This window comes from Plectropomus leopardus, chromosome 7, assembly GCF_026936395.1.
Source record: "Plectropomus leopardus strain MGB_pleo_1.0 chromosome 7, ASM2693639v1, whole genome shotgun sequence".
NCBI classification, from domain to species: domain Eukaryota; kingdom Metazoa; phylum Chordata; class Actinopteri; order Perciformes; family Serranidae; genus Plectropomus; species Plectropomus leopardus.
The window spans coordinates 35,519,000-35,538,992 of record NC_142182.1 but is presented as its reverse complement, the minus strand read 5'-3'; the positions used below and the strand labels follow the sequence as shown (position 1 = coordinate 35,538,992).

Below are 19,993 nucleotides of genomic sequence, written 5' to 3'. Positions count from 1 at the left end.
GGTCTTATGTGGGTAATGATGTAGATTCTTAAAAAAAACATTCATGTATTAAACAAATGATGGACAGCCTGCCTGAGATTTCTTAGAAAAATTACAGACATTTCAAAAATATGTCTCAGTTTTATCAGCATTCAGTCAGTCTACTACTCAGTGTCATTATAATATAGAAACATATTTCCAACTCCTGTGTGTGGATGCTTCACCACACTAGACTTATGTGAAAGCAGTTGAGGGAGCAAGTTAAATTAACCCCATCTTTAAAAACTGTTATCAAATCAAATGTTTGGGCAGTGCCTTAGCGATAATGTTCCACCAAATTTGTTCAGGTTTCAAAGAGTCAAATAGCTTGTGAAAGGCATCTGAACACAGCACAAGAAAACGGATGTCCATCCAGGTTTCAAATGGTTAATAGTCAGGTAAGCATACCATTATATATGCTAATTTGAGTATATTTTTGTCACTTTTCCATTGTGAGCACCCTACATACTCTAAACCTGCTTCGAGTTAGGATGCAGTATGGAACTGGGACTCAGCTAAGGCAGCAGCTCCGACTGTCCTGCATGTCAGAGCTTTGTGATTACATGAAGAGCCTGATTACACTAACAAAGTTCACTCAATCTCCATCATTGGAGGGCAGGAAGCTTAATCTGCTTTACAAACAGTAAGTCATATAGGTAAGTCTTTTGTACCTCCCTAAAAGTTGAGTGACCTTTACCTTCTTCACGTCTGCCAGGCGCTCCTTCTTTCTAACTGGCTTGTCTTTCACTTCTGCTGCTGTTTGCTGTGATTTGGACTCAGTGGACTCGCTCTCTGACTCTGAGTGACTCTCTGACTCTGAGGAACTGTTTGACTCGGAGTTGTGGGATCTTCTCCTCTCACTCCCATGCTCGCTCTCTGACTGACTTCCAGACTCCGACGCAGAGCGGTTGGATTCCTCTGAGGCCGAATTGCTACAGGAACAAAAACATGTTCAATCCTTTTCATTTTGAAATTCATATATGTTACAACTATTGTATACACACTACTGTACACCCAACAACATGGCAAAAAAATGTGACAAGAGTTGTGGCAGCAACTTAAAAATGTATCAAAATTTAAACTCAAAGTGCACAAAGTCTCACTAGGACATGGAGAAGATGGCATGAGTAAGGTGTGACCGTCAGCCGAGAGGAAACAGAAACGTAATTACATCATGCAGCATGTTCCTTACTCAGCTAACAACCTCATAATAACCTCATTCTCTCTAAGGCACACAAATCCTCTTAGAGTCATTCTGAAAGGACTAAGTCGCACTTTCATACCTAAAATAACAAGAGCTAAAGGTTCATTTAACAAGGCATCACTTCTTTGAGTGCTTACTCTGGATTAAAATTGTTCCTCTCTACTTACTTGTGACATACATAATACACTATAATAATCAAGTGGAATAAATATTAAAAATGATCAACAACAAAGCAGACTCTTATTAGCCCAACTCATATCCTTAATAAACTTCATACTTTTTATGAAGGAACAAGAATCTAAAGACTTATTGGTAAAAATAATGCAACTGGTTTCTAACCTTTTTAGGTCATGACACATGACAACAGAAGCAGTGTGTTGGTGACCCCTTATCACAGGCTATGGCCTTATTCGAACACGAGTTTTGGCAATTTGGGAAGAAGTATTCAATATTATGCAAGAAAACTGAAATAAACATAATTTTGTGTAATAGAAATGTTTTTAAGACAAAAAAATAACTAATTCAGATTTATCTCAAGTCTCCTTGTCCCTGCAAACAGGGTTTAAATATTTTGTTACCACTTAGAAAACAAGATGACACATTCCCAGGGGTACATACTGACGCCATATGTTTAAATTTGATATAAAAGTATCAATTTTCTGCACAATAACTACAACAGACGTTAATGTGGTGAAGGTCATCTGTGAGTATAACATCTATCGATGCATGGTGACCTCTCCTGTCTGGATTTGTCTGTGAGCAGTACGTCGTCTGGGCACATGGGGGCGCTGCACTCAATGAGAATAAGTCTGCAGGAATCACTGCCTTACATGGATCACTTTGGGGAGAAATATGAGTTTGTGTCTATTAAAGATCATAATATTTATTTAGTCTTAATAATTCTTCCATCGTGAATGATTAAGAACAAAGGATTCATACACTATTTGCATTATGAATTACTAAGAATGATTAGTATTCTGACATTTATGAAACTATGGGAACAGTACTGAAGAGGAACAAAAATCTATTTATTGGAACTAAAATATTATAACCTAACTGGTTTTAAAGTGAATATTGTGATGGGTTCACGCACGTCACAGTGTGTACACGGAGCAGCCTCTGTGACCAAACTCGGAAGTGCACGTCTCCTTCTGCTTTAAGAGAGGTCAAAAGTGGGCGGGACATAGACAGAATCTCGAATTTTCATTGGCTATCATGTTGCTAAGTGGGAGCCCAGCCTATAGCAGCGCAGTGCAGGCTTTCCAAGGTCTGAACTCTTCCTGTTCCTCCTCCATGTAGTTCTGAGCTGAGTTTTAATACAGATAAGTGAGCAAGCTGGGCACACAAAGCAAGGGCCATTTTGTGACTCAGGAGAGCATGTTTTTCATACCATACAAAGATATAATGTTGCATTAAGTCAACAGATTTTGTTTTATACTTCTCATTCTGCTTCTCTGCATGCTCACAGTGCTCATCTAAGAAGTAATGCTCTCATCAGTAGCAGAGGACATATTTCACACACAGCTGAAAATACTAAAATGGCTGCCACAAGATCACACAGAAAAAACTACAAGTGTGATGTAACCTGCTGCAGTGTACAGTCAGTATAATGCTGTGAGGGTGATTACCTGCATTTAGTATCCAAACTTCTCTGTGTCTTTATCTAAAAACACAACAGTCTAATGTGATCAAGCTGCATTAATTGCTGTGAAAACATGGCAGCAATTCGAACACTAAGAACTTACTTTGGCTGAACATTTATGCAATAAATACAAATATCTTTTTATTTTAAATAATGGCTAGCTCCTTGTGCCATTTCTGAATTCCTGCCCCGTCCTGACACCATGCAAGTGCATCTGATATTAGTTTTTACAACCATCTTTATTGATGAAAATTGTTTCCACTCATTTCTGTATTTGTGAAGATGCAGATACCTGAAGATGATACACAATTGCAAATATTAGCCATCATTATAAATATCAGCAGAAAATACTGTAAAAAATTATATATATATATATATATATATATATATATATATATATATATATATATATATATATATATACTGAACTACTGAAGTGTATAGCCTCTTGGCCACAGGCTTTTAAATATAAATTACCTGTCAAGTGATACACATAAAGCTTGATTTAAATAGAAAGAAATATTTGTTGCTTGATTTAAATAGAAAGAAATATTTGTTTCTGTGCAACATTCACAAGCAAACATTATCAAGACATGTGCTTTGGCTAACACCATCAATCAAACATAAAGTTAATATAATAGTTAATACGAAAAGTGCACTTTGAACTAATCTAATCATTTAAAATGACACTAAATTAATATGATAGGGGCTATTACAGTATAGAATATTTTGCTTGCAAACTATTTAGTAATTCTAAAAATAAAGAATAATGTGTGTCAAGAGAAATATTTTAACTGAGACTAAATTGCAATGGGGCCCCTAAGAACAAAAGTAAAAACAACCCTCCTAAAATTAAATAATAACTTGGAGGTTAAAAGGGTAAGTTACATAAGCATGTGAACTCTGACATGACATCATAATACACAAAAGTGAAGTAATTTTGTAATATATCTAAAACAAGACAAAATCATTTACAAGCCATTAAAATATTTTGGATGAAGGGTTTAAATGAGCTAAAATAAGTATAAACAAACCTGGATTTATTTAAAAAAACAAAACAAAAAAACAAAAAAAAAACAACAGATCAGTAACTTGGTCAAAACTTTAAGTACAGGTCAAAATAAAAGATTACAGATTGATATAAACATGTAAACTGAAGCCACATACAAACTGATTTAAGGCTGAAGAACTAATGACACATTATGTTATATATACCATCTAAAATGCTGGACATTAGTAATACTAAAGCAATACATTGTTTCTGAATTAATAAAAACCAAGCATCAACGTTGATAAAATGGTGCAATGCAGTACCAACTAGTTAGACAAGGTCATTACATTATAGCGATAGGACATGAAACATTTGTGACAAATCATTAGCAACACAATACAGGACAAATTAGTTTTCCTGTGGTCTAACACATTCATGTTGTGGGCAATGCTGTCTTAACACAGGCCTGAAACCAGTATTGAGTGAGAGAAATGATAGGAAAATCAGGGTGTGGCTATTTAACAATAGCAAGGTCATTCATGACAGTGTGCACTTCATCAAAACCACGTTGCAAATGTATACACAGGTGATCAACCATGCCTGACAAGGTAAACAATCACTCCAGATATGAAAAAGGTAAAAACAAGTAGAAGGAGCATACCTTGATGCATTGCTTTGAGTCGATCCTTCATCCTCTTGTTTTTTACTTTTATTCTTCATCATGGTAGTATCCTGAAAAAACTTTGATGGGAGGTCTTTTGTCCTGGTATTTACTGTCAAAAAGTTAGAGGAGCATGAACTATCACACAAGTCCCACAAGATTGCCTTTGCTCAGGTGGCAGTTAAAACCCAGGCGGTGCGACACGAGTCAAGAAAAAGGCATTAAATCGAAAGCTATGAGTGTCATTATTTACATCGCTAAAGTCAAATTAAGCTAGGAAATATGACAGGTGCTGCTACAATACGTTAAATATCCAACGTATGTCTTTCAATATAGTCCACGGATCAAGCCGCATGCAATTAATTCTAACTGCGTCATCACATGAAGGGTAAGAAAAATAAGATTTAAGGATGAGAAAATGAAGAAATTACACACTAGACAATGTAAACAGACTAATTCAAAGTGAAGAAAGGTGGTAGCCTATAAATGAACTATTAGATTCACGTTCGCTCTATCACAGGCTTTTTTACCGACTCGAATATAAATAACAAACTGTAAAAATAATAACTTAATATTATATTACAAAAAGGAGCTTTGTTTCGAAAAGCTTTTAGGCCTTCAAAGTCTTCACCTCCTGTCAGACTCAGAGCGACAGAGGCGAGCAGCACACTAAAAATGGAGGCGCGCCATGGCTGCCAGAGCCCAGTATGGAAAACAACGACAAGCACTCCCTCAGCACAGACGGCACGCACGGCTCGAAAAATCAGCCCAGAAAACACGCAAAACGCCTAAATTCTTGTTAAAACAACGATCGTAAGGTCACAGCACTTCATTTAAGCCCAAAATCAAGCGGTCTCGATCGAAAAACGGGCAAAAGAAGCGGTCTGACGAAAGCCCATGGCACCCTTCCCAAGGCTCAGCCGCCATCTAGAGCTCCTTCCTAGCTCTGAAAGCTTTGCCTTTGATTGACGTTATTTCCATTTACCCCACACTCAGGTGATGTTTAAGTCCCACCCCTTTTGTTCTGTTTAAAATTTACTTTTATATAAACTTACATTTATTTTTTAGCCCCAAGCATGAATTTGAGATCTTTTCTTCCCTCTTCTTCAAAAGAGTAAGAATGCTGATAGACTTTGAAAAAGTATATATAATTTTTTTGATGCACCAATTGCATCATTTCCTGCCCAGACAGGAAGAAGGACGACCAGAAGCCATTTTAGAGAGCCTTTGGAAACCATTTTTGTTCAGACCAAATCCTTTTGAACTACTTGCAATGTATCTTACAAGTAAGATTGTGTTCTTTGATTGTTATAATTAATTGAAATTTATAATTTCCATAGGAACTAATTCATTTTAAACTATATTCTCTTTAAATAATCAAGAGATGATTTTCATTGTCGAACAACACTTGAAAAAGAGAGCATTACACTTAAGGAGATTCATCAACCCAGTACGAAGCTTATCGTAAGCATATTTGCTAATTTATTAATTAGCGAAATCAGTGCTAACCAAATTAATTTGTCATACAGATTAGCTGAAATATAAAAATCCAACAGCCGAGCTAAAGGACCTCAACCATACCAAAATACTGCGCAATTTATCCTCTCTGTTATTTTCACGTTAATTAGCTAATGAAACAAAGCCAGGGAAAAAAAATACGATGACATACACTTTATTTAAAAACAACAATTGAATATCAAACGTACAAAGGCTGATTTTGAGTTTCCCAAAAACAACAGTGTAATTTTTCACTTTCAATTTTCCACTACGCAGCCAGCAACGGTGTTCCACTGTCCGTGTTGTCGGAAAAAAAATAAAAATCCAAACATCAAAGTCCAGTCAGAAAAAAATGTTTCATCTTGCCAAAATTTGGCTAACCGCCAAATCACTTTGCCATCTTCACGTTTAACAACGCTGTCTCCACTTCAGCAATATCCAGTTGAATGGTGTCTTAAAAAAAGAAGGAAAAGTTGTAAGCCCACAATGCAACTTAAATAAGTAACGCATCACTGTCCAGCAGTTGAAGAAGGCATGCTAAGTATACTAAAATTAAGATAGTTTCACAACATACTTGGCTAGCTTTCAGTTGCGTTAGCTAGCATTACGCAAGTGCGTGTTTTATTCTGAAATATTAAGCTAGTTTTTAAGTTCATAACTGTTACTTTTTTTCCCCCTTTTTTTAAACAAAAAATGTCATGAAAAGACATACCGACATAATGCATTGAACAGTAACTACAGATTGGGGGATGTTTGTTATCATGCTTGGCAACTGTTAATAATATTAGGGGCAAAACTGTGTTATTGAATTCGCGTTCAGTACAACTTTTATGCATCACAAATACAAATGCAATAAATTATAAGATTTGGCAGAATCTCGCATGTAGGAATTCTTGTAAGTTGTATGGTGACAAGTGCAGCAAGCCATAATGATCCAAGATCTGTCATTTTTTTTGCAAGGCTACGAATTGATATATTTGATTGGGCAATCCAAAATTATCTGCAAAATGAAATTCGGGTTTAATAGATGATACAACAATTTGCAAACAAATTAATCAACTGACCACCAGGGGTACGATGAGTCTGGGATAAGCCTGATTCACAACATGGGTTTTCATAACGCCTAACAACTACACAACAACAGTGCAGCTGAAATTTCAAATGATCAAAACAACACCGGCATGTACACAAACAATGCAAATTGCAAAATGCTAATGCAAATTGAAAATGTTTATCCAAGTCATCAAAGCAAATACATGATTGACCAACAACAGAAGAAGAACATAATAGCATCCAATAACTATTAATGCAACCCTTCAGACAATAAAAGTTTTCACATATCTATTGCTCAGAGTCAAAGAAAAAAATGTTCATTTTAGCTCCTTAGTGTTTAACACGGCAGCAAAATAAAACTGGCATTGGCCATGTTTTAGCATGTTTTCAACTTAAAGGCCCAAAACAGAGATTTTAGCTAATATGGAGAATACAGAAAATCATGGAGAAATGTGGCCTTTTCTGTAAAGTACCAACAGGAGGCAATGCAACCAATACCCACATAAAGCCACATTAAAAATTGCTTGTATAATTATCAATAACTAAAGTAGCCACATGATGAAAATTCTTAAGCATAAAGTTACATTTACAAACTTACTCTTCATTGTGCACTCTACCAGCTAACATCTAGGTCTTTTGCTGGCCTTTAGAATAAAAAAGTGAGTGGTAGCAGAAAGTATTTCTAATAAATGTATAGTTAGGTCCGCTCAAAATAAGTGTGTGTTATCCTAAACCTCAACCTATCCAAATGGGATTTGAGGAACATATCTAGACAGCCAAATTTTCTATTTATTGTATAGAGCTCAATAAGCATGTGAATAAATCAGTCAAATATGGAAAACTTACAGAGCTGTCTTCCTTTTCCTCGAATTCTGCAAATCTTCACACAAGTCCATGCCTCCACTGCGGAAAAGATAAACAATGAATGAAACCCTTATCAACATACATTACAAAGATAAAGAAACTAGCTGGACCACTCAATGTAATTGGCATTTGGGTCTTCTGATTTTAATATTTCAATTACAACTGACTTCAGATGACTAAAAATAACTACTTTTTCCAGCATAATTATTCTAATAAAACTTAATGTCAGCCAACTGTTATGCTGGTTAAATCAACACAGTGTCATTGACATCCTATAGGGGTTAACAATGAATGGAAGGCCAAATACAGCTAAGAAATTTAGCTATCATTGCTTCACTTATGGAAACTGATTAATAATTAAAACTTATCCTGAAGTCCTTTAAAGGGGTTTTGCAACAGACTTCCTCGTTTTTATTTCACAACAAAAAAGGGGCACTGCATTTACTACATGTGCCGTTGAGCGTCATGCATTCCTAACAAAGGCATGTGCAGACTTTAACCAAACGTGTCACTCTGAGTAGGGTTGATAGTTAGTGCTGTGTGGTGCGTTTATGTGCTCTTGGGGAACTTGTGCATCACTTAACAACTTTTCAATTTACTGAAAAATGTAATTTTTTTTTACATTATTGTGAAATCTGTCATTTTATCAAATTAAGCATTTGATATTTATAAGAGTATGTTTATGCATTTATGTTGTTTTTGAGGGAATTTTTGCCTTTGGCTTTTTGTTTGAAGGTCTCCTTACAATTTCTACAGCTACCCTTTTGACTTTAAAGAGCAAATGTAAAGAAGAAGAAATACACTGGAAGAGGTCAGCAAAAACAAAACAACAACAACAACAAAAAAAAAACATTTCCTAGACTGATTGATTTGTTGTGATCATGTTTTTAAAATTTTGTATAATGTTTAAGCAATGTCCAGATAGACATATATAGCCAGTTTTAGATGTTTTGGACTATAGTGTTTTGAGGATGCAAAAAAATGACATTGTTTCTGAAAGATATGAATCCTAACAAGTAGCCCTGTTTTTTAAAGTTTAATGTAATTTTACCATGGATTCCATTAGTTTCACCCCTATTTACAATTAAGTTTTATAGTTTTATGTTGCAAGTTGACATAATTCTTGTGTTTTAAGGCTGGCTTTTCTAATTCATACTTTACGATTTTGCAATGCAATGCTTTTGGAAGCAAATAGCATTACAAATACTCTGACTTCAATTTGACTAAAATTTAGGGCTGTCTGACAAGGTTTTTCCCATGAATCCGAAACCAACAGCAGTAGCATGAGGACATAAATAATGCAGATAAATTGCATCCCAAGGCACCTCATATTTAACTAGTGTTGAACAAACGAACATAGAGAAAATTAATTTCACTGTTGTCATGATGACTTCTACAGAATTGCATTTATAGAGTTCATTTGTACAGCCAAATTGGCAAATACTTATTTTATAATTACCCTTGCAAAATTTTATAAGTTTACAACATGTTATTTAAAAAAATGGAATACAGTTTGGGATGTTTGATGAACAGGTCCTTACATGCAAGGTTTCATATTATTCACCCAAGCTGACTTGTACTAGGAGTCTCAACTCTTTATTTTGAGTACAACTTATAAGAAGATGCAACATTCAAGTCTTCTGAGAGGCAAATTGGTAAAAGCAACATTGAATTATGCTATATGAAAAGTTAACATGGCTAGTCCATTCGCCCACGGCAATTTTCAGTGTGATCTCAGTTGGGTGCATCTTTTGTAACCCACTAAAATAACTTCTTGTTTTGGGGCCACTGTCAGCATTAGGAAATTTTCAATGCTTAAACTATGACTGGTGGCTCAGTGGATAGAGCAGGCGCCCCATGTATAGAGGCTGTGTCCTCGCTGCAGCTGCCGCGGATTCGATTCCAGTCTCGGCCCTTTGCTGCATGTCATCCCCCCCCCTCGCCTTCACACTTGTGCTGTCCTGTCAATTAAAGGCAAAAACGCCCCCCCAAATATCTTTTTTTAAAAATAAAAAATAACTGATATGAGTGCAGTGTGATGATTGTCCTCAGATGTTTTTATTATTATATGGGCAATATTGTGGACAAAAAAAAAGAGGTTCATCATAAAGATTGTGAGTGCTTATCGGGTTAGCTAGCTACTGGAAAAGCCACCATAATCATATTACAAAGCTGAATGTTTTATTCAAATAACTGACTGTTATCACAATTAAATACATAAATGAATCAGTCTTAAAGTTTGTGTTTGTGAGCACTACAACGTTTTTAACACTCACAACACAAAATTACAACAACAAAAAAATGCAACAACAGTGGTTAATATTGAAGGAAACTTCTGGGTACATCCTAATGATTTTAATAGTAAAATCAAACAAAAAGGGATGTGTTGGACACCCACCACTGCAGCTTGTGCTAGGGTTTACTTTATTGTGGAGATAGGTCTGGCTATGAGAGGCTCGCGCTAGGTTGTCTAGTGAAAGAGCTGTGTGCAAAAATGGCTAACGTTAGCATTAGAGGAAACATCGGAGAGATAAGGAGTATGATGTACACCAAAATTGGTTAACCAGTAGATATATCAGAGTTTAAGTGTAGTTAGGATATTTTACTTGATTATGTTGTTTGTTGGCTTGTAACTGGTAGTAGTGGCGTATTCACATTGTCACAGTTGTTGTTACATAAGTATATACCAGAGTAATGATCAAAGTTTGCAAAAGGTTTGCAAAATTTCATCTGGCCAAGATTTTAACATTGCATGTCTTGAGTCTGCTCTGTGCTGGCCGTTTTAAGTTTTCTTTGCCAGCATTTGCATATTACACGGCATTTGGCTTTCAAATTTGTGACGAACCAGATCTAGCTCGCCCAGTACTATTGACGTACAGAATATAAAGACACCTCCCTTGTGACAAATTTTGAATGGGCACAAGTCAGTGTAATGAAGGGCACTCATTTTAGAGAAAATTAACATTGGAAAACACATTTTTGAGTGGAGGGGATCTTTTACTGTCAAACTCTATTTTAATTATTTGTTAGTGTGCTAACAAAGTGCTCCATAACTTATGTGAGCTGAATTTACAAACTTAGGTTATTATTTAAAACTAACTACCAATATCTCAAGTCAGGTGTTTGATTATTTACAAGTGTTACTGAAATGAACAACCGCGCTATATCGTACACTAGGGGGCAGAACTGTGCTAGTTTCAGACAAGTCAAAAGGAACCGCTATAATGCACAGAAGCTACGTAAGACTATTTTAAACAGCATTTCCTCATAATTACATATACATAGAAGAGAAAAATACTCTGTTCACTATCTATTTAGCTTTGTTCCTGAGATCAGTAAAGAACTGTCACTTTGATCTGACAAATGCAAAGATAGCATACAAGGAATTTTCAACACATATTTAATCTACCTTAAAAAATATACTTACAAATCCCTGTTGCAGTGTGAATCTTCTGAATCCCTCAGTTCACGACATCATGGTGGCCTAACGTCAACCCTTTAAAATAGAAAAATAAAAGGTTAAGAAAGGAAATGTGACAACAGCACACTCTACTGGCTACGCGTATATAGCAGTAAAGACAATGACGCTGACGTCTTCAATGCTTAAAAAAAGCATTGGGTATTAAAGAAAAACATACCATTTAGCTTGGGTTGGATGAACTTGTTTCTTCTTTGACGCAATTTGTGAAACATCGGGGGAATACCTGTAAGAATAAAAAGCATGATTACTATAATTTTTGTAGTCACCAATAACAAAATCGCAATTTACTTTGGCATAAAAAACAAAAATCAATAGGCTATTTGTTTTGAGATCTCTTAAAGATTATTTTTGAGAATGTTTCAGAGCTCATTAACATATTAAGAAAATCATAAATAATTTGCAACATATTTTGTCGTGAAAATGTTTAATCTTAATGTGCCTTGGTGGCTCAAAATGCAACTAAATTAGTCTTCGACTGTAACATCCTTCTAAGAATAGCTTTGAGAGGACATTTTGTTACGTGCAGGGTGGTAGTGATATCCTTTAGTTTTAACAATATAGCTTAAGATATAACTATTAAAAAAGATTGGATATAATCTGTTTAATTATGTGTGGTATTTGCCTTTATGTGTGGATAAATCCACAACCTTGTCCATGAGACCGTGATATTAGGATGAATTTATTTCTTTATTTAATTTTAATACAATATTTTCAGTTTCCTAAAATTTAAATACTTGTCTAGAGGCTTTCTAACATAAAAATCTTTCTTAACATGTCTTACAGATGTAATGTGAATGGAAAAACGAAATTTATGAACATATTTAAATTACTTCTCCTTTCAGTGCCTGAAAGGGTTAAAAGCCAACACCCTATTTTGTATTTCGAAGTATATCTAAGCTTTTATGACATATAGAACCTTTATTTGGCAAACAAATCAAGTATAGTTTATGTATAGTGTCTACAAGGGAATAATTGTCATCAATAGTCATATTTTGAACATTTTGACAACTTGTCACAATTTATTCAAACTATTTTATATTAATATGTATTAAGCATCTAACACATACTTAAATCTTGTTAGAAACTACATCTGTACACTCTGTGGTATGATAGTGTAAAAAAAGGATCTATTTTTAAGTATTTTTGTGAATTAGAAATCGATCAAAAACCTCAAAAACCAAATATACTGAAAAGAAACAAAAATATGCTTCAGCTTGTTGTGTTGATGCCAATCAGTCTTAATACAACAGTTAAAAAACCAAACATTTGCTTTTATTTGGTGTTTTTGTCGAGTAAATTCAGACAAGGGCATTTGCCCTTTCAAGGACAAAGCAAATTTTAAATGCGTAGGTTGAAATAACTCCAAACAGGTCGAGAACAAATGTACTTGTCGAAATATTAACTAACTTAACTCAAAACAGAGCTAGCAAACATGCAAATTCCATCTAATGAAACACAATTTTAAGCAGATAAAGCTCTCCAGATCGTTTTCTGTATTCTTCGCTGACAACACCATGGCCATTTTTACAACACTGCGTCTAACTGTCGTTCTATCCACCATATTGCCATACAGTCCTGACTCGTATTTTACAGCCACAAATGTCCAATAACTTGAAAGTTCTTACCCATTTCACGGGCCGTGTCTATCCGCCGTCGTCTACCCAGGCCAGTGTTGCATTTTGGGGCGACTTTCGTCGTTTTGGTGGGTCTTTGGGCCGCATCGTTCCGTCCTTCTTCCTCTCCGCTCTCGACGCCTTGCTCCTCTGTTGTGTGTGTCCTCCTCTCCGCCTCTGCCTGAGCTGATATCCTTCAGCGGCTCTGCCCACTTTCCTCTCAACGTAAGCCAAACTCCACTTCCTCTCCAGCCCCGTCGAGCTAGCTCTGGCAGCCCACCGAACCTGAAAAAGCGCGGAAAGTGTTCTGGTCTGAGCCGAAACACACAACAATAGATTTAAAACGTTTTTAACAACACAATTAATGGCGTTAACAAAAGTATTTTTGCGAGGAGGGGTTGAAGAAATAGCTACGCAAACCAATCAAATCAAGCTACATTTGCACGTTAACGTCAACTGTTATTGTAAACAACTGACCTGTGTGACCCACTGATAGGAAATCAACTAAAGAATGCTTTTAAGAAAAGCATTTATAATTCTATAAAACTGATACCTATGTGTCATGTTATGTGATATGTTAGAAAAATGTAAATATAATAGGTGTATTGTTTATTAAGGGGTAGCCTAGATATGCACACATTCTCTTGGCAGTGGTCCAGTTTGCCTGCTTTCACTCTCACATCAGCCATACAGGTACATTTTCCTCAAAATACAAGTATATTTGCTCTGTACTAACATCTCTCTTGCTTGAGAGACACCGGCCCCTTTTTAAACTGTTTCCTCAAGGAGAAATAAACTTTTTGTAAAATGCAGAGCTGTTTAATTTCATTTCATTCACTCATTTATTCGCACCATTGAAAACAGTGACAGAAAACATTTCAAGAAGAATATAGAAAAACAAGTGCTGGAGAGGTTAAAAACTCAAAGGGGCTCATAGAAATACTCACTGGAGGTAATACAGTAAATTACAAGTAATACAATAAATGACAGTATTTTAATATAAGCAATCGGGTCAACAATAAACGACAAAAAGCTCAAGACAGACTGTTTGTGCTTGTGTATGTGTGTGTGTGTGCGTGCATGTGACATGTTAATAAATGATTAATAACATATTTATATCCTGATATATGCAGCCTTCAATATAGTTCAGACATCATTGGACATTAACTTTTTTTGTCTACCTGCCACTGTGGCTGGGGGAGTCCAACATCTACCAGTCCCTCAACAGATTGTTTTTTTGGCTGGTGAATGAGGCAAATCCAGCAGCCACTTGCTTACTTTACCAGTTTTTAGTTGGTGGCTGGTGCTAATTTCCCACTTTACCTGATCACCTCCATTGCACAGTAATTACAGAGTGATTAAGGTCATGCACTACTCCATTTTGGAGTAAGATGACATGCACAGGTGGGATTTTTCTGTTTTAAATGTTAGTGTACAAAGCGCATACAACAATTCCTGTAAAGTAAATCTGGGTAGCTGCTTCATCAAAGCTCCTCAGAATAGGGATAATAATAACTAAACATGGATGCATACACTGCCTGTGACCAAATCAATCAGCTTGAACATCTTTTTTTATGTTAACTACAAAAGTTCGAGCAAAGTCCATTGGGGACAACCAAATTTAGCAAACTTTAGCTGTTCAGAATCCGAGCAGTCTTTCTTAAACAGTCCATGGAGTATGTGGTATGTGCTACTCCACCCCCATCACCGACCAATGAGATGCTTATCGCCACAGCGCATGCTCTCTACGGTGGAAGATTTCTTTAAAAAGATCCTCAGCCTAGCAACAGGAGAGCCCTGCAAGTGCATTACAAATCCAAACACTAGTGCAGTGTGCACACAGCAGCCCTGCAGTTCACTGACTGACTGGTTAGAGCGGTTTCATCAGGGAAGTGCTTTCCCAAAATATTCTAAGTGGTGTTTTGCCTTTAAAATAGGTTGCAATCTAAAATTGTGGTTTACAGATTAACTCTTTGAAACCAGGTTTGACAGCATTTATTACTGCTGTGCTGTGCTTAGATGCCTTTCACAAACATGTTGACCCCTTAAAACCTGAGGAAATTGGTTTGATTTCTTTCAAAAACATGGGGGAAAAAGGAAATGACCAACTTGGCAAGAAGTGTCCCAAAAATGCAAGAAATGAGTTAATGGTCACAAGAAAATGACCTTTTATAAAGAAAAATAGAGGAGCATTATTAGAAAATTATCAAAACAAAAATAGTGAAAAATGTTCAGGAAAAACTATTATTAATTGCAATAATTTTATATTTATATATATTTATGTGACTAAAGATATAATAAACATAAAAATATATATTTTTATATTATAAAAATATATATTTTTAACACTTTTTAGGTAATTTTGTTGTTTGTTTTTTACTTTTTTGTGTGCTTATTTTCATGTAATTGGCTTGTAATTTATTTTCTTTTACTATTTTTTGGGCCTTGTCTTTAAGATGATGTTGCCTTCTCCCTGTGTTTTTAAAAGAAACCAAACCAGTTTGCTCAGGTCTCCAAGGGTTTAAAACTGAAAATGTGTTCTAACCAGCTCAATTGTTGCACCCACAGACTGTATGAAATATGTTGGTGCACAAAACTTATATAACCTCTCTTAAGAGCACTAATTTGATTCTACTTAAGGCAGGTGTTATGATTGGTGAATGAGAGAAAAAGTAAAATACAAAAACACTTTTTCAACTGATCTGTGTAGTTTAGGCAATTTCTTTGAATTGTTTGATTTCTTTGCATTGTTTGATACAATGCAAATACAGGAATTTGCTGTAGTCCCTGTAAGCAAAAGTACACAGTTAGATGTTCATTTAGTCAGCATGGGAAGTTTTTATATAGGCTTCATATTTACAGTCCCCCTCAAAATTTAGAACATGTGCGACTGCCACCCAAATAATTACATGAATGTAGCACAGCATAAACACCATAAATTGAATCAGTAAAACTACATATTGGTGCAAAACAAATTCCAGAATGAGGAAAATTAACTGTTTGATGCTCAGAATTTCTGGAAAAGGATCCCTAAATCCTCTGTTGCAAGAACTGTATGTCCTGCCCCCAATTTTGAATGCAATTTCTGCCCTTGTTTACATGGTACCACCATGACACACTCTCTGGTCTCATATTAACCTGCAGCAGGGATTGGCACTTCACATGAAACGTCTCTTTGTCACAATGGGAAGGTGGAAATGCAACTATTTGTTCTCTGAAGAGAAAAGTACACATCACTGCTGCAGAAGGGTGTGCCTTAACAGCATCAACAACAGCAATTGTGGGTGTTGCATTAAAGGCATATGCACCAAACATCATGATTAACTCCAAATGACCTTTGGCAGTTGACATAAGGACAAGCTGCGTTCTCATGTTTGCCCTCTTAATGAGCAAGACTACAGATTCTGGTGTGGTCATGTTGTTCAGCAAACAGTGGAGATTCATGTTTGAAATGAAAATTTGGAGGGGGACAAGAGTAACATGTTTCAAAATCAACAATGACTAAAGTTCATGACTGTACCGGAGAGTAGACTAAACTCTTTCAATGATTAACCCTTTAAAACCTGATCAACAAGTTTCTTGTGCTACCTTCAGACACCTTTACAAACTATGAAACCCTTTCAAAGTTTCAAATTGCTCTGGTTTCTTGCAATGAGCAACTTGGCAAGACCTGTCACACAAATTGCAAGAAATTAGTAAAAGGTGACCAGAGAATGACCTGAAAATTAATTTAAGGATTGTTATTAAAGAATGATTTTTTTTTAAAATGGAAAAAATGCACAAATGTATATATTTATATATAACATATGTGTTATATTACATATATATATATTTCTTTTTCAACTCTTTTTCAGGGCATTCTCTTTTTTGGCTTATTTTCAGCTAATTTTCTTGTACATTTTTACCAACTTCTTTCTAAACTGGGCCATTGGTTTTGTTAACTTTCTCATTGCCTTCTCCTTATGTTTTTTAGAGAAATCTGATGAATATGCTCAGGTTTCATAGGGTTAATGTTTGTGTTTAATTGCAGGTAAATTGATAGTGAAGGGTGAAAAAGCAAACTGTGGTGCAAGCCAGTTGGAAGCCATGTAACCTGATCACTGTGGCCACATTCAGAGCTGCTGCTCTGTGCAAAGTTCAGACCGTCCTCTCTGAATGCGACCGCCTGCTCTAGCTAAAGATCTGTATCTTTTTCTGTGGCAACTAAATCATGCTTTACAGAGGGAAAATCTCTTCAATAAATCTATATGCAAAATCAAAATTTAGGCAATGCCCAGGCACTTCATGTTTTAATGTGTATGTTTGTGTACATTATGTTCCTCTAAAATCATAATATCACAACAGATCTACTGTAAGACAAATGGCAGCTTCCATATTCTGTTTTTACTGCGTAATGCTCCACATCCTTCAGGTCTACTCCAACCCCTCAGTGCTGAATTTTGACCTGCGCACTGAAGGAAAATGCAGGCTCCCTGTTGTTATTTTGTGCTGCCATCTGGTGGGCTTTGATCAAACCCAATAGCTCTCATGCAGGAGCGCAGCAGAGGGCCAGCACTCCCTGTAGTAGATGTACAGACATAACACCAGAAATGAAAACAGACAAAGCAACACATGCTGTCTTTAGTCTTTGTTTTCAGATAAAGGAAGCTCCGACAGGTTTGCTCACTGTTGGAAATGATGTTTGATGTCTTTTTAAAATACAAAATACAAGTCCTGTACTAGCCACAGAGGGATTATTTGTAGTAAATCTAAATGTTGCTCTACATTTTCAAACAGCTATGCAGATTTCAAATCTACAGCCTAAAAATAATAAAAGTAGAAATGGAGATAACATCATGAATCATGTGTGTCTCTTGATAATTGAGACAAAGACAGAGATTTGTTTTGTGTTTGCTTCATGCCTATGAATTTGCTGAATGATTATCCCCATCACTGATAAACTGACAGCTTATTTCTTTGTTGTCTGGGCAGGATTTGCCCTGGAATGTGCAGTCGTGACCCCCGGATCTGCTGCCCTTGGAACATCATGTTTGCTAAGGCCCATGGGTAAACAGAGAAATGCTGCCTTTAGATGCTGTTGGAAATATGTCCACCAGTCAACCAAAATGTGCAACAAAGTGGTAAGAGACTAATCTGTGACACTCAAGTATTAGGTTCACTGTGTCAAAAAAGTAAAGGTAATGTAGTATTTGGAATTTATGAAGAATTTGCACTAAATTCAATGTTTCGTCATTAGATATCACATCATCTATTGCACTAGCTAGCACTAAGTATTGGCTGGTGTCTTTTCAGCAATAGGAACTGCAGTGTTGTGCAACAGATCCAAACACGACTCACTCTTAAGTTGTTCAAAGTGTGGCCCGCAGGTCAATGGTGGCCCTCAGAAACATTTTGTGCAGCTCCCCTGAACATGTCATAAAATGCTATTAGTAGAGACTCTGGCAGGCTCGACTGAACAAGTTAAGGAAGTCTTTTGTTCCTCAGTCTGTCAACTTATTCAATCAGAGAATGTCTTCCTCTGCCTCAGTGTACCTGGGCTGAACACTGAAATGTAACAGAAATGATTGATTTGCTGCACTGCATCCACTTTTTTGTAATTTCTGATGTGAGTATTAGCAGTTGTATCATGGTTTGGTTATTTGATTAAAAAAATGTTTTTGTTTGTTTGTTTTTTTGTATTTTTCTATTCATGTGAGATGGTTGACATCCTGAGACAAAGGACAATTTTAGATTTTGTTCTGATAATGAAGTCAAATCAATGAAAACAAAATATTTTCATCAGTCATGACCCATTTCAATACTTAAACTTTCACCGGCTTACACTTAATACACTCCTCGGCCACTTTGTCGAACTGCGCCCCCCCAACAAACGTCTGTCAGGTTAGGAATGACAGATTGTAGAAAACTGGTTGCTTGGCAACTAGTGGCACCTGAGTTGCAGGAATTACGTTCAGCCATCAATACTAGAGCTGTTAGCTAAAATTAACAATTTCAGTGGACAACTTGGCAGCATAATGAGGAAGTGAGATGGAAAAGCCACCAGGCAGAGCGATATATGGTTGAGGAGAAAGGGGGATTTTAGAAGAAATGGATAAACTCTTACTTCTGGGGTGACACACAACGTGATCTGCCTTATTTTAAACCATTTAATTTGGTGCTCAAAGAATTTGTATATTAAATGACATCATGAGATCAATCACAAATGCTAGTTCATGTGTAAAGAACACAAGTGTAAGGATCAGCAGTTTCAACAACCAATAGTCAGTTCAGTTTGTTCGGGTCTCCTTGGTGAAAGTGGTTAACGACAATGTCCTGAACCTGTACGGCTCTGAATGATTGCGGGCTCTCTAAACTGGCATTCAATCATGTAAAACTTAAAGCAGCCCTGCTCTAAACACAGCCCCACCACTGTGGACATCAAGGTCATGTCGTCTGTGTTGTTTCTATTCAAGCTATGATGACACATTAAACCGGATGTGTTTTCAAAGATTACTGATACTTTTTTTTTTTTTTTCAAATTTATACAATATATGCATCATTAATACTCAAAAATAAAGAAATATAGTTTTGTTTAACTGCATTGTATTACTGAAAAATTACATGACATGAAATGTGAAAAGAATGTAAAATAATTAGTTTGGTGGTTAGGCCAAACATGATGAGGGAAATGGATTTATGCATTTAGAATTCAGATCCTGACCTCAGGGCCAGGATTTTATAATTATTAGTTTATTTTATGGCCTAAGGTAGATTTAATTGTCTCCCTAAATAGAAAAACTGTCCTTGCTTGAATGTATTGCTGTAAAATAAAACAAAAAAACCCCCAAAACCAGACAAGGGACACTTAAAATAACAAACAGAAAACACACACTTTCAAATGACTATGAACAAAAATATGTACAGTTTTAAATATTTAAAATTTCAAAACATAAGGCAAAAAAATGCAATAAACTACACACATCTTAGTTA

General features: G+C 35.9%; 1 protein-coding gene across 3 annotated transcripts in view; it reads right to left on the bottom strand.

Annotated features, from left to right (window-relative positions):
* Positions 1-13,278, bottom strand: part of chd2 (chromodomain helicase DNA binding protein 2) — a 37,318-nt gene extending 24,040 nt beyond the window's left edge. Inside the window, exons 1-7 of one of the 3 annotated variants that reach the window (XM_088080601.1) lie at positions 13,037-13,278; positions 11,569-11,634; positions 11,358-11,426; positions 7,913-7,969; positions 4,517-6,466; positions 2,851-2,885; positions 716-950 (exon numbers count right to left, since the gene is read on the bottom strand). Coding sequence is in view for 2 of the 3 variants with exons in the window: in XM_042496845.2 (XP_042352779.1) it covers positions 716-950; positions 4,517-4,578 (297 nt within the window). In the remaining variant the exon portion in view is untranslated. The remainder of the gene's footprint in view (positions 1-715; positions 951-2,850; positions 2,886-4,516; positions 6,467-7,912; positions 7,970-11,357; positions 11,427-11,568; positions 11,635-13,036) is intronic. The other 2 variants (XM_042496845.2, XM_042496846.2) reach the window with 2 other exon arrangements.
* Between the last annotated feature and the right edge of the window lie 6,715 nt (positions 13,279-19,993).